General features: G+C 43.6%; 1 protein-coding gene across 1 annotated transcript in view; it reads right to left on the bottom strand.

Moving 5' to 3' along the window:
• The window catches only part of LOC109418842 (clustered mitochondria protein homolog), a 41,274-nt gene that overhangs the window by 3,160 nt on the left and 25,134 nt on the right, over positions 1 to 12,980 (bottom strand). The window contains exon 2 of the mRNA XM_029857057.2: positions 65 to 3,450. Within this exon, the coding sequence (XP_029712917.2) occupies positions 65 to 3,450 (3,386 nt within the window). The remainder of the gene's footprint in view (positions 1 to 64; positions 3,451 to 12,980) is intronic.

The raw sequence follows: 12,980 nt of genomic DNA on the forward strand, positions 1-12,980 counted from the left end.
GAAAATAATCGAATTTGTAAGGGTATCTTATAAAACCCACACCCAAATATGTTGTGCAACTTACATATTCAGCAATCGTGTACGGATGGTCAATGCCGTTGACCCGCTCGCTCATCAGCACCGCGCGCTGCTGAATGGCCAGAGCTTCCTGCGGATCGCCCATGATGTAGCTCAACCGGGCCAGCATTCGCAGACACTGGGCGTTCTCCGGGTGCATCGCTCCGTAGACGTTGTTCAGCAGATTCAACGCTTCGCTGATCAAATCATAACCGTCCTTGAAGTAGCCCTGCTGGATTTTGCTCTGACCGGTGGTGTAGAAGTTGTACGCATCGGAAGCCCTCGGGTTGATGTGTTTGACCACGGGGAAAACATTGACGATGTCGTTCTCGCCGAAGGTGGGCTTATTCTTCGCTTCGAAATTGTACTCGCGGAGCAGAATTTGGACACCGGTCTTGAGACAGAAAGCACGAAGTAAGCTGATTTTCTGTAGACGGTAATGGCCTACTACTGGATCAACGGAGTCATGCGATCCGGCTGGAAGCAGTTCGTAATCCCAGTAGGATTTGAGTTCCTTCTGGATCTGGGACCAGAGAGATTTCGGGGTTAGGAGCTGCCATTCGTTGTTGTCCTGGGTGCACTGGAATGAGGGCTTTCCGCTCTTGCCGCCGGAACGCTTGTTCTGGCGACGCTGCTTACTGCCGGAACCGGATTTGGTGAGAAGAGCATCCGATTCCGATGGGCTTCCCGAGTGCGACGCTGAGGTGGCCGTCAGGAAACAATTCAGGAAATGGCTGATGGCAGCTGCCATGCTCATCATTTCAGTGTTCTGCATGTAGCTGGTGAAGATGTGCTTGGCGGCGCGAATGATCAGCTCCGAGACGGCAATCGTATGCAGGTATTCCAGTTGCTTGATCTTGGCCAGCAGGTTAGCAACTTTACCCAAGTAACGAACGTTGATACCTCGGCTATGCAGAGTTTCGGTCAGGGTAGTTCCATCCATGGGAGCCGCAGTATGGTCCAAACAGTCGTGAACGAAGCTTGGGATTTGGTGTTTCACGAGGAACTCGGCGGCATCCTTGACGAGCTGTTTCTGCTTCTTTAGAGAATTGGCCGCGCTCTGATTGTCAACGTGTTTGATTCCTGGTGAGTATACATCCGGATTGAAACGGATGTCGAATTCGTACTCCTTCAGTGATCCAACCGCTTCGCAGGCACGCTTCACAACCTCCTTGCTCTCGTTCTTCTCGTCACTGGACAGCAACGACTCCATCAGCTTCTTTGCTTCCTCTGTTTCGACCTTTGGTAAGCTGGATGGTTTATCCTTCGCTTTGTCCGAGTTTTCCTCCTTCATAGGGCATTCTGCCTTTGCTTCGACATTATTATTCGATTCTGCGGCATCAGTTTTGGCCGGTTCTTTGGTAGTGGCCGGGGCAGCTTCAATTGCCTTGGCGTCTTCCTTCTTCTCACCATCCTTCGTGTCCCTGGCTTCCTGTTTCTGCTTCAACTTGGCAGAATTTAACTGTTGCAGTTGGAACGCCGCATGTTTGATGAACATAAGATAGCGACTCTCAACAAATGCCTCCAACAGTTCCTGACGTAAACAGCTTAGTTTGTGCTTGTGCTCAATCGGAAAGCCAAGAGCCTTACAATCCTTGCTCAGCTCTTCATCCAATTTCAGGAAGTTCACATCCGGCGGGAAAGTTCTCAGCAGATCCAAAATGTAATGGCGACCGTCGTTACCGATGATTCCCTTGCATTCAACCGACGAGCACAGCTCGATTTCCTCCTGCTTCTCGTTTAAGACACTGTGTGGCAGTATTTTAAGATGCTTTCCGGCGTTGTTCAACAATTCCAGGTATTTTTCGTGCGACAGTACAGTCTTTCCGAAGTCAATCGATCCATACACAACGGACTGTTCCTGTTCCCGTTCCAGAATACCCGGAATAATCGACTGGGCAGTAACTCGATAACCACGATAGTCAATGACCACCGTTCCCAAAGTATACAATCCTTCCACATCCACAGCAGAGTACACTCTAACACCGTGTAGATCGTTCCTAGGAGCAACGAAGGCCGCAGCATCCCCTCCCAACTCCTTATAGTGATCCCTCACATCGAATCCCAACGAAAAGAAGATGTTATTCCAAATGAACATCTGCATCTTAGCGTCCTCTCCGGGATTGATTGCCATCACATTTCCGTCAATAACAGCCATCGCACCTCGGGTCGCGGCCGTTACGAAATCACTGTGAACCTTGAATATGGCACGTTCCCTAAGCAATCGCTCCGGTAGGGTTTCCCTCGGAAGTTCACGCGTCGTCTGAAGCTCCTCGTTCCAATCTCTCGTCTGGCCGGGAATGTGCTCCTCATAGCCCAGTTTAGACGAGAAAGTGTCCTCCGCGCGGATGGCATCGATTGTATGTTCCAGAGCCGGAGCGGACCAGGTATAAACCTGATACGGCGTAGCGACCCGTTCAAACGGATGCCGCTGGGTACGCTTTTTCTGCATTTGCGCGAAGCATCGACGGAAGGTCGGTGAGATCTGCGACAGCAGATCGATCAACGAATGGCACAGATAACTGGGGTTGTCCGGACGCGGATCGAATACATCATCCGACGATTGATTGATATAGAAACCTCGAGGACAAGCTGAAATGTGGAACCTCTTCTCTTCCATCGTGACCACGTACAAGTACATCAAATCCCCATGCAATTTCCGAGGACCTGGCGGAGGATTCCACGCGGAAGTCGTTAGCACCTTCAACGGTTGTGGCCCTTTCTTACCTACACCAGGTTGTAGCGGAAGCAGAGGCCTGTCCTTAGCACCTGGCATGATATGCTCTGGAGGGGTACAATCCACACTCTCCGAACGACCCTTTTTCTTCTCCAGAATGTCACCCTGAGTAATGGTATGCAGGAAAGTCAAGGAACTACAATCCACACCATTATAGGCGTCAGCCGGGTCCATCGATTTCAACAGATCTCTCACATGCCTTACATGGATCCTGGCTTCGCGCATCGTATATGGCTCTTCCACAACCTTAATCACCGATCCTTCCTTCAAACCCTCAATGTTCTTCAGCTCTGCAAAGTTATCCAACGTCACTCCATCCAACTGCAGCGAGAAACACGTCCGGTGACACGTGTCTTCCCGATCCATCAGCAGCTGGTGAATCTCCTGCACCAACTCCATGCTGGAAACCTGAATCGAAAGAGGTTCCACTCCCGGCGACAGGATCTGCACTGTGAATCCGGTGTCCTGGATGATCTCCATTACTTCCGACTCGGATTTCTTCTTTTCCTCACCGGCTGGTTGTTCGCCTTCCGATGTGTGACCGTTCATTCCGTTGACGGCCGCGCTGTGTCCGTTGACTAGGGGTTCACTTGCACCGGTGGCTGGCGGAGGGGTTGCTTCCTTGTCTTTGCCGTTCTTTTGCTTTTTGTTGTTTCCTGTTGAGGAAAAGCAGAGAACAAAAAAGACACGGTTAGAAGATGGGGGTAATTATATTCACCAACAAGCGAGCATTATTCCACCACTTCACATACAGATGAATTGATCTAATTTTAAACTTGGGTTCAGTCGTGTGAGACGTTTGTGACTGCACCGCACCGTCGTCCGTGCACGACGAACGCAAATGTTTGAGCTTGCGATTGAATAATCTTTATTCAAGTGGCGTCCTCTCTGGTACAATGTAAACTAAACAAGTAATAAACCACAGCAGTAGAGTTTCAGTTAAAAACATGACCTAAGGGAAAACTGGAAGTAACTAGGGAAGTCTTGTGTGTACGTACATACGTAAAATGTACATTTTACACAGATTCTTAAATCGACCTGGTCGGCAATCGATCAATAAATATTACCATTTTTTTTAGAGAACCGATCTTTTAAATGGTAGGGTAAATGTACGAATAGTGGTGCAATTAGTAGCTTCTCGTACTAAAATAATTGAATAAAATTGATAATACCACGAAATAAACAGTCTGAAGTCGTTAATCGATAGTTTTTCACTTAAATTTGCTAAGAAAAATGTAAAAACCATTGTTTATTTTAATTTTTGCTAATAAATCACTTGCACCAACTATAGGTACATGGTTCCTATTATGGAGGTAAAGTTTAACATTGGTCCCTATAGTGGCGCATCCCATTGAATTCTTATGGGACCTACCACTATAGGAACACTACCACCACTATAGGTGCAAAGGAGCAAAAAAGTTAAGGAAAATAATTATTTAAAATAGGTTTTCCGCCAAATCCTGAACACAAAACTGAATTAATGTTGTTAATTAGGTATGATGCATCTATTAAAAATACCATTTGCAAGCTTTTTGGTCGAAATAGTGCTAAAATGCCACTACCACCACTATTGGTACTACCTCCACTAAGGGAGCTTTTACCCTAACTCTTTCGTGAACCAACTTCTCGAATCCTTTAAGCAGAATAGCCTCTCTGATTGAGTGAAATGAGTTTTTGTATCTTATAAGCCGTCCATAACCCACGTGGTCATTGAGGGAATGGGTGTCTAGTTTAGGACGAAGACTGAATAGTCCATAAAAATTATATTTATTTTTTTTGTATGAAAGAATAACCTCACTTTTTCGTTCGGGATATCCAGAAAAATGACTACATGGTTTATGGACAGTCCCTTATACATATTTTCACTCTCTAATGCTCATCGGCAACCACTTCAGTCTTGCCCAGTGTACGTTATCAACCCCAGTGGATTACATTTCAGCTTTGGCAATTTTCATCTTGAATCGTGAATTCATAAAACATTTCATATTTTTTTTTGATATCATCATTAGGTGTGGTCACTTAAGTTCATAATTCTTTTTTCAGCCAAACGGGATTCGGCCACATGGCATTTTTCCAAATGGCATTCGGTCAAATAACCCGGAACCTACATAGACTACCCGCGGAACTGAAATTCCTGGATAGGGAGGCCAACGCAACTAGCTGTTGTTCGGCTCGCCATTTTCTCTGTAGCTCAAGTACGATTCGAGAAACCATGGAATTAACTTGTCCGTCACCGTTCACATCCTTTCAGCAATGTTGTCAGGCGTGATATCTCTACCGCATACCTCCTGCATACTCGACCTTTGCTCCACGAAACGTGGGCATTCAAAGAGCACATACTCCAGTTGCAGTCTGCACACTCCGGACATGCGGGGGAGTCTGCATGTCCGAATCTGTGCAGATACCACCTAACCCGACTCTCCACTAGACAGAAATGTCTTGCCATTTTGCTGGACAGATGTGTCATGACATAAATGTTCTCTCGCTGTTTGCATGGAAAGCAGCGGTGTTGATCATTTCTGTTACGTTTTCTCTTTCTGGCAGCAAAATGGCAAGACATTTCTGTCTGTGGAGACGTAGGGTAAAGCACCCATGGCCTGACAGAAGTTTTTTTTTTATTTACAAACTAGTTTATTAGGCTCATTGGAAAACCTTAGCGGAGCCGATATTTCATGTTAGTTGTTTACAATCTTTTTACAAAATATAATTTTTGTTAGTTTTTATAGCTAAAAAAAACAAAAATAGTGTATTTTAAGGTTATTACTCATAACTGAATTTTTGAATTCAAAATAAAATTGTTGATTATCTTCATCATCTCTATGTCCATTTGTCCAAGTACATCTCTCATGGGTTGCGGTGATCGGTTGTTTTGTTGGAGTTCTCGCAACATGTCGGGCCTTCTTCCTTCAAATTTCTCACATGTCCAAATGATGTGATCAATGTCTCCGTAATCCATGGCGTAGTCACAAACATTGGAGTTGACTATATTCACTCTGAAAAGAGATGCGTTTTGCGTATAATGGTTCGAAATCAGACGCGACATATTTTTAATGAATAGTCTGTTGCACTGTAAAGATGAAAACCACGAAGAATCTTACGTTAGGTAAAATACTAAAGCAGTATCTTCCACATTCACTGCCGGACCAGGTTTCTTGCCAGGATGCTAATGAACTCTGTCTGATAAGAGGGTAAAAATCTTCGGCCGCTGGAATATGGTGGTATATTTCCCCATTATGCGAACCATGTTTGGCAAGAGCATCTGCTAATTCATTGCCCTCAATCCCAGAATGCGATGGAACCCACAAAAATGTTATACCATATCGATCCCTAGTAAGACTAGCTACAACGTCTTTTATGTGTAAGACGATCAAATTAGTTTTTGCTGTTACTCTGATATTTTTCAGCGCTTCTAATGAGCTAAGGCTATCAGAGCAAATCAGATAATTTTGGGGAGATAGTGTTCTTATATAATCAACTGTGTATTTGATAGCTAACAATTCGGCTGTATAGATTGAACACGGTGTCTCTAACTGGTAACTTGCTTGATGGTGTGAACTGTAAACTCCGAATCCACAGCTATCTGCTTCCAGAGATCCATCAGTAAAAAACGTTTCATCTGCATTGATAGTCGATAAAGTTTCCATATAGGATTGGTTTACCTGTACTGGTAAAAACGGTTTCGCGAAGTTTGCCAAGCTCTGAACTAGAGAAGTGTTGACATTCAATTTATAGGGCCGTGCCGGAACATCGTAATCGTAAAAGCAATCTAAGCAGGGGGAAGTTGGTATCACGAGACACTCTCTGTATGATCGAAGAAAATTTGACTGGGGGTGAATTCTGAACAGTTCATCTAATCGTAGCATCAGTTTTGAGGATGCTATGTGACTACTCGTTAAGAATCTGCAATTCAATTCAAAGAAACGAATGTTCAAAGGAAGCACCCCAGCCAGCACTTCAACAGACTGGGTGTGAGTAGAGTTCAACAAACCTAGACAAATTCTCAAACATCTGAATTGAATTCTTTCCAGTTTAATAAAATGTGACTTAGCTGTCATGTGAAAAACGAACGAGCCGTACTCAATCACCGATAAAATTGTTGTTTTATACAATTTTACCATATCCGTTGGGTGGGCACCCCACCATGTTCCCACTATAGTACATAAAAAAATTATTCGCCGTTGACATTTCCGTACAACATACTGAACATGAACTTTCCACGTACATTTAGAATCAAACCATAAGCCTAGATACATATGCGAGAGACTCTGAGATAATTGGAGATCGTACATGTGAAATTTCACTGGTGACAACAGTCTTTTGTTAGAAAAAATAACGAATTCCGTCTTTGAAGCAGAAAACTCCATCCCTAAGTCACTTGCCCACTTTGTGAGATTATTCAAACAAATCTGAAGAGGTCGCTCGGAAAATTTAACATCCTTAGCAGAGGCCCACAAACATGCGTCGTCGGCGTATTGCACTAAGACACACCCGCTCTCGATACAATTGTCTATATCCCTGGTGTAAAGATTATACAACAAAGGACTGAGAGCCGAACCTTGGGTTAATCCCAGGTATGAGTTACGGACGTCTTTGATTTGAAAATTTTGATAAAAATGCATAACTTTAAACGATAGTAGATTGAACAAGAACCCAACTAATTGAGCTGGGATTCCAAGAACACACAACTTTTTGCATAGCACGTCAATAAGAACTGAGTCATAAGCCCCTTTAATATCAAGGAAAACGGCAGTTAAGGCTTGTTTGGATCGGAAAGCAATTTGAATATCTGCAGCTAATAACGCCTGGCAATCTCTTGTTCCCTTTGTTTGGCGGAAACCGTATTGTGTCGGGGAGATTACCTGATTTTTTTCGGCCCAAAATTCGAGTCGAACAAGTATCATCTTCTCCAAAACTTTTCGAGTGCACGAAAGCAAACCGATAGGGCGATAGGATTGTGATATACCGGGGTCCTTACCGGCTTTAAGGATCGCCACGACCCTCACGTCTTGCCAGGCAACTGGAATGGATTTGTTCTGAAATATCCAGTTATACGATCGGAGAAGAAGCTGTTTAGCGGGAGTGGGTAGGTTTTTCAGTAGGGAAAATTTGATTCCGTCCATTCCAGGTGAAGAATTATTACACGAAACTAAAGCATTTTCTAAATCAGTCAATCCAAAACCAGCGATGAGGTCAATTGCGGGAGTGTTATTATCAATGAATATTGGTTTTTCATTTGGAACAAAGCAAGGGCTAACATTTTCAGCAAATTGATCGATCCAATTAGCATTGAAATCATGTGGATCTGCCGTGTTCGGATAGAAATTTCTCAATCTACGTGCCGTCTGCCACAAAATTGGCATAGCAGTGTCCTTTGTAAGGGACTCTACAAACTGCTTCCACAAGTTGCGTTTTTTAGTTTTGAGTATCATTTTGCTCTTTGCTTCTATTTTTTTATAGTTTAAAAAATCTTGTATTTGTCCCAGTTTCCTGAACTTTTTGAAAGCCTCCGATCTCTGTTTGACAATGTCTGGACATTCTTTGTTCCACCAGATCGTAGGAGATCTAATTTTAGTTAATGAAGTAGGGATTGGTTTTGTTTGTGAGTTTTCGGCCGCCTTTAAAATCAGGTTTGTTAAAAATCCATGAAGATCTGCTTCCTCTACTAAACAGTTTTCAATTTCCATCGAGACAATTGATGCGTATTTTTTCCAATCAATGTTTTTGGTCAAATCGTAAGAAATTGTTTGATTGCATTTGGATTTCGTACAGAACGTTATATGAATCGGTAGATGATCACTACCAGCAGGATCATTTACTACTGACCAGACACAATTTAGAGAGAACCTTGATGAACACAATGAAATGTCGACTCTACTGTTGTGAAACGGGGGACATGCAATGCGTGTTATTTCTCCGGTATTCAACACCGATAAGTGGAATTCGTCTACAACGTCGTAGATCATGTTCGCTCGAGCGTCATCTTTGTCTTCGCCCCATGCACAACCATGGGCATTAAAATCCCCTAGAATAAATACTGGATGATGAAGATAGGTTACTAATCTTCTCAAAACACTTGGGTTCACATTCGCTGATGGAGAAACATAGACAGAAGCAATAACAAAAGATTGATTTTCAATTTCCATTTCAGCAGCAACGACTTCAATAGGACTCAGATTTGGTAGATCTATACGATGAAATGAATAGCAATTCTTTATCCCCAGCAAAACCCCTCCAGCTCGTATATCCCGATCAGATCGTAGAATATTGTAATGCGGGAGATTGAAGTTTAATTCTGGCGTAAGGAAGGTTTCAGAGAGTGCGAAACAATCAACATTGAGTTTGAGTAAGAAACATTTCAAATTTGCTATCTTTGGCAGAATGCTACGACAATTCCACTGGAACAGAGAAAACTTCTGATTTGGGAGCGAATTAGCCATCGATAGACACCAAGAGTCCAAGGAGTGGCCATGTTGAAATTAGTTTTTTCAAAAGGATGTTCAAAACGGGAATCAATTTTAAGAGGATATCAGTCCAAACCGGGCTAAGCTGGAATATCTCCGAGATCAGTTTAATTATCTGTGTGACTATTAGACCAACGGTTAGAGAGGGATTTTCTGTATTTTTCGCTGTATTAGGAACTGTCCTGAAAAATGATGGGCCACCGGATGCGCCTGCAAGGGCAGGGAAATCAGCTTCTTTGTAGTGGAAGTCTGGCTGCTTACGGGAGAATTGTGATTGACGAGAAGTTGATGGTAAATCAAGCGATGGGGGAAGAGAGTTTACCGAACCGTGCTGACGAGAAGACGATGGGACTGCATTCGACTGAGGCGTTCGAGATTGAACAAAAGTGGAATTCTGAGCTTGTATGTTAGTCTTGGGTTTCTGTTGATGATCCGATGACCTTGATCTCTTTGATTGTCTTGGACGCACCATTTTTTTACGTTTTAGGGATTCTGATCGGCTACAGACTGATTCAGATTCATTTTCATCAATATCCGACAGCTCACTGAGAGAAGCATATGGGTTTTCATGGCAAAAATCGGAGCTAGGCAAGTTTCCTACAGTTTCCGCATAACTAAGCTTCGACTTTTGCCAGATTCGTGCCGCAGCAAACTTAGCACGTTTTTTGTAGGTAGGGCATTCTCTTTTAGATTCGTGGCTGTTTTTGCAATGGAGGCAGATGTTTTCTCGAATTGGGCATGCTGTATCGAGGTGTGACATTCCACATTTTCCACAGCGAGCTTTGTTAGCACAGAGTCTCTCCGTGTGCCCATATCGCTTGCATTTATTGCACAGCATGGGCTTAGGGGAATACAATCGAACGGGAATGATTGCCTGACAGATTTCCAGGTAATCCGGTAGAATGGTTACTTCGAATGTGACACGAATCGAATCGGACGGCTTGAAAGACTTTCCATTCTCATCTTCTGTTGCAGTGGTGAGCTGCGCACATTCTAACACGGGAACCGGAGAGATGCGGGGGTCATTGAACTTTCCTACGCCCTCCTCTCGGAGGCGCCTTAAATCCATGTCAGCCTCCTGAATCACGCCATCGATCTCCACTAGGTTTGATGGTACATATACCCGATAAAGACGAGAAAGGCGTTCGTTAAGAGCGACGTTGTTTGCTTCTTCCCGACTTGTCAAGACAGCGCGAACCTTGCTAAAAGCAATCTTTCGGACCTCCTTGACCGTTTGGGGCTGTCCATAAACCACGTGGTCATTTTTTTGGGACTTCTTAAACCCACCCCCCCCCCCCCCGCGTGGTCATTAGTCCATACAAAATTTTTTATTCGTCCATACAAAATGGTCATTGGCCGAACCCCCCCCCCCCCCCCCTCATGACCACGTGGTTTATGGACAGCCCCTTTTGAAATTACTGTAAAGCTCCGCAGAAATCAAAAGAACGTTGATCGGCTTGTCCTTCTGTCGCAGGAATACCTCATATGGGCCTTTTACTGAAGCCGGATAAAATCGATGGCGGGAGTCAGTCGGTTGAGGATCTTTAGGCTGGAGGGCGATGATTGAAGATACAATCAAAGGCGTTCTGTCGGCAGTTAAGGGATTCTCAGAGGACGAGCCCTCATTGCCGTCCATGTTTGGCTACTGGGGCTAATCCCGAGCAGCCGATAATGAGCTACGGAACAATGCGAACTCACGACAATAGAAATAGCAATGAAAAGATACTTAGCTTTGAAATAAACGACCTTGTGCTAAACCTTTCACAATAGCACCACACTCAACTGAGGACCAGAATAAAGCGAAATACAACTGAACCGATCGAGAGTTGGGAAGCGACTGGCTGACAGAAGTTGTGTCAAATGAAAATTCACCTCCCCATGGGGCCTGCTCGTCCACTTGGACACGCTCGGTATGAGCCTGTTCGTCCACCTACCTTTTCTAGAGGAATCCCAATCTCTCTGCCATTTCAACATCGACTCTCAGCACTCTCCGTCCTCTGCTACCACTAGTCTATAAAACTGTGAGGCAATGCTTAAAACCAACAAAAGATTTCGTGGCCGTAACACAGACCAATAAATGCTGTGATAAAACCGTTAGTTCTATCATGAGCTAAATTATGACCACCTCAGGAGGGTTAGCTTTATTGTAGAAATCGACAGGATACAGGGTTTTATCAGAAAAATATGTCACCTAGCCGGGAAAATTTATGTACATACATTAATTTGATACATTAATTTATGTAAACCATTACTCAATTTTCTGATTTCACGTATAGCTTAAGATCAAATTTAACGATTCAACACGTTTCCGTCATTTTATTTTCAGAAAAATTACATTATGTCTTTGAAACTCCACTATGTTGAAAAAACCTTTTTTGCAACCAATTCCACCGAGTAAATTAATGCATTTAACTTCCAAATAATGCACAGCTTGTGTGGCGCACTTTTTTTGTCATTATCACAGTCACATTCACCACAAATTTCCTAACACATATTAAATAGGAAAACAAATCTGAATTCCAGATAAGAATCTTTCCAATTCATGGCTGGATAAACGATCAAGCATAATTTATTCTGACGATCGAACATTGATAGTGAAAAAAAAAATAAATATTTAACAAGTCAGAAGACGGTTTTATTTAGAATGTTGTATCGGGGAACGATAAAACTATGATATAAACCGAAATCCTAAGCCGGTTTGCATACGAAGTCCTGTAGATCATAATAAGATTGGGCCAACTAGCCAGAACGTGGGCCATAGGAGGTAGGTATATAAGAGCTCGAGAGGACTTTCAAGTCGGCATCAATGATTTTATGGTTGGGGTTTTTGAATCGCCAAAAAACTTCGATAAAATCAAAATTGGCTGGGGCCCGTGGCGCAGTTGGTAACACGTTTGCTTCATAAGCAGATGGTCATGGGTTCAATCCCAGCCCCGGCACTTTCGTCAGTTACTCTTTCCCCCTGAGAGCAGCTGACACTGACCATCTTCTGAGCCCATGGCTCAAATGAACCCGGATACTTGGACATCGGCGAACGGCAACCCATAATGGACCCCCAACCGGACTGGAAACAAGAACAACCAACAGCCACACTTCAACATCCTCGTGCTCATCATTCTACCATGATAGGGTAGAAAATGAAAGCAGCGCAACAGCAGCCAGTTCGATGAAGTACAATTAGAATAGAATACATTTAGGCGCTGTACAAAGTGTATGTACAGCTTCCAATTGGAATCGCTCATGCAGTGCCCTAGTGGACAATAGAGCTGTAAATTAGGTTAATTTATTTCGATCTAATTTTAATAGAGTTTCAGGATTTAACTTCGACATACAAGTCCTTAAAATTCTACAGAATAAAATTTCAGAGTCGAACTTTTTTGAGCATAATTATTTTGCAGATGAAAATGGTTTTCAAAGTTAATTCATTTCATTTATTTAGTTAACATCAAATTCATGATAATACTGAATCAACAATTTGCCGCCATAATACTCGATTTGCAGCTGCAGCTCTCCAACGTCGGTCACGCCCAACACTCGTCAGATCACGCTCCACCTGTTCCGCCCATCGTGCTCTCTGCGCTCCACGCCTTCTTGTACCAACCGGATGGTTAGCAAACACCAACTTTGCAGGGTTGTTGTCCGGCATTCTTGCAACATGCCCTGCCCACCGCATCCTTCCGGCTTTGGCTACCTTCTGGATGCTGGGTTCGCCATAAAGTGCAGCG

Source organism: Aedes albopictus, chromosome 3, assembly GCF_035046485.1.
Source record: "Aedes albopictus strain Foshan chromosome 3, AalbF5, whole genome shotgun sequence".
Classification (NCBI taxonomy): domain Eukaryota; kingdom Metazoa; phylum Arthropoda; class Insecta; order Diptera; family Culicidae; genus Aedes; species Aedes albopictus.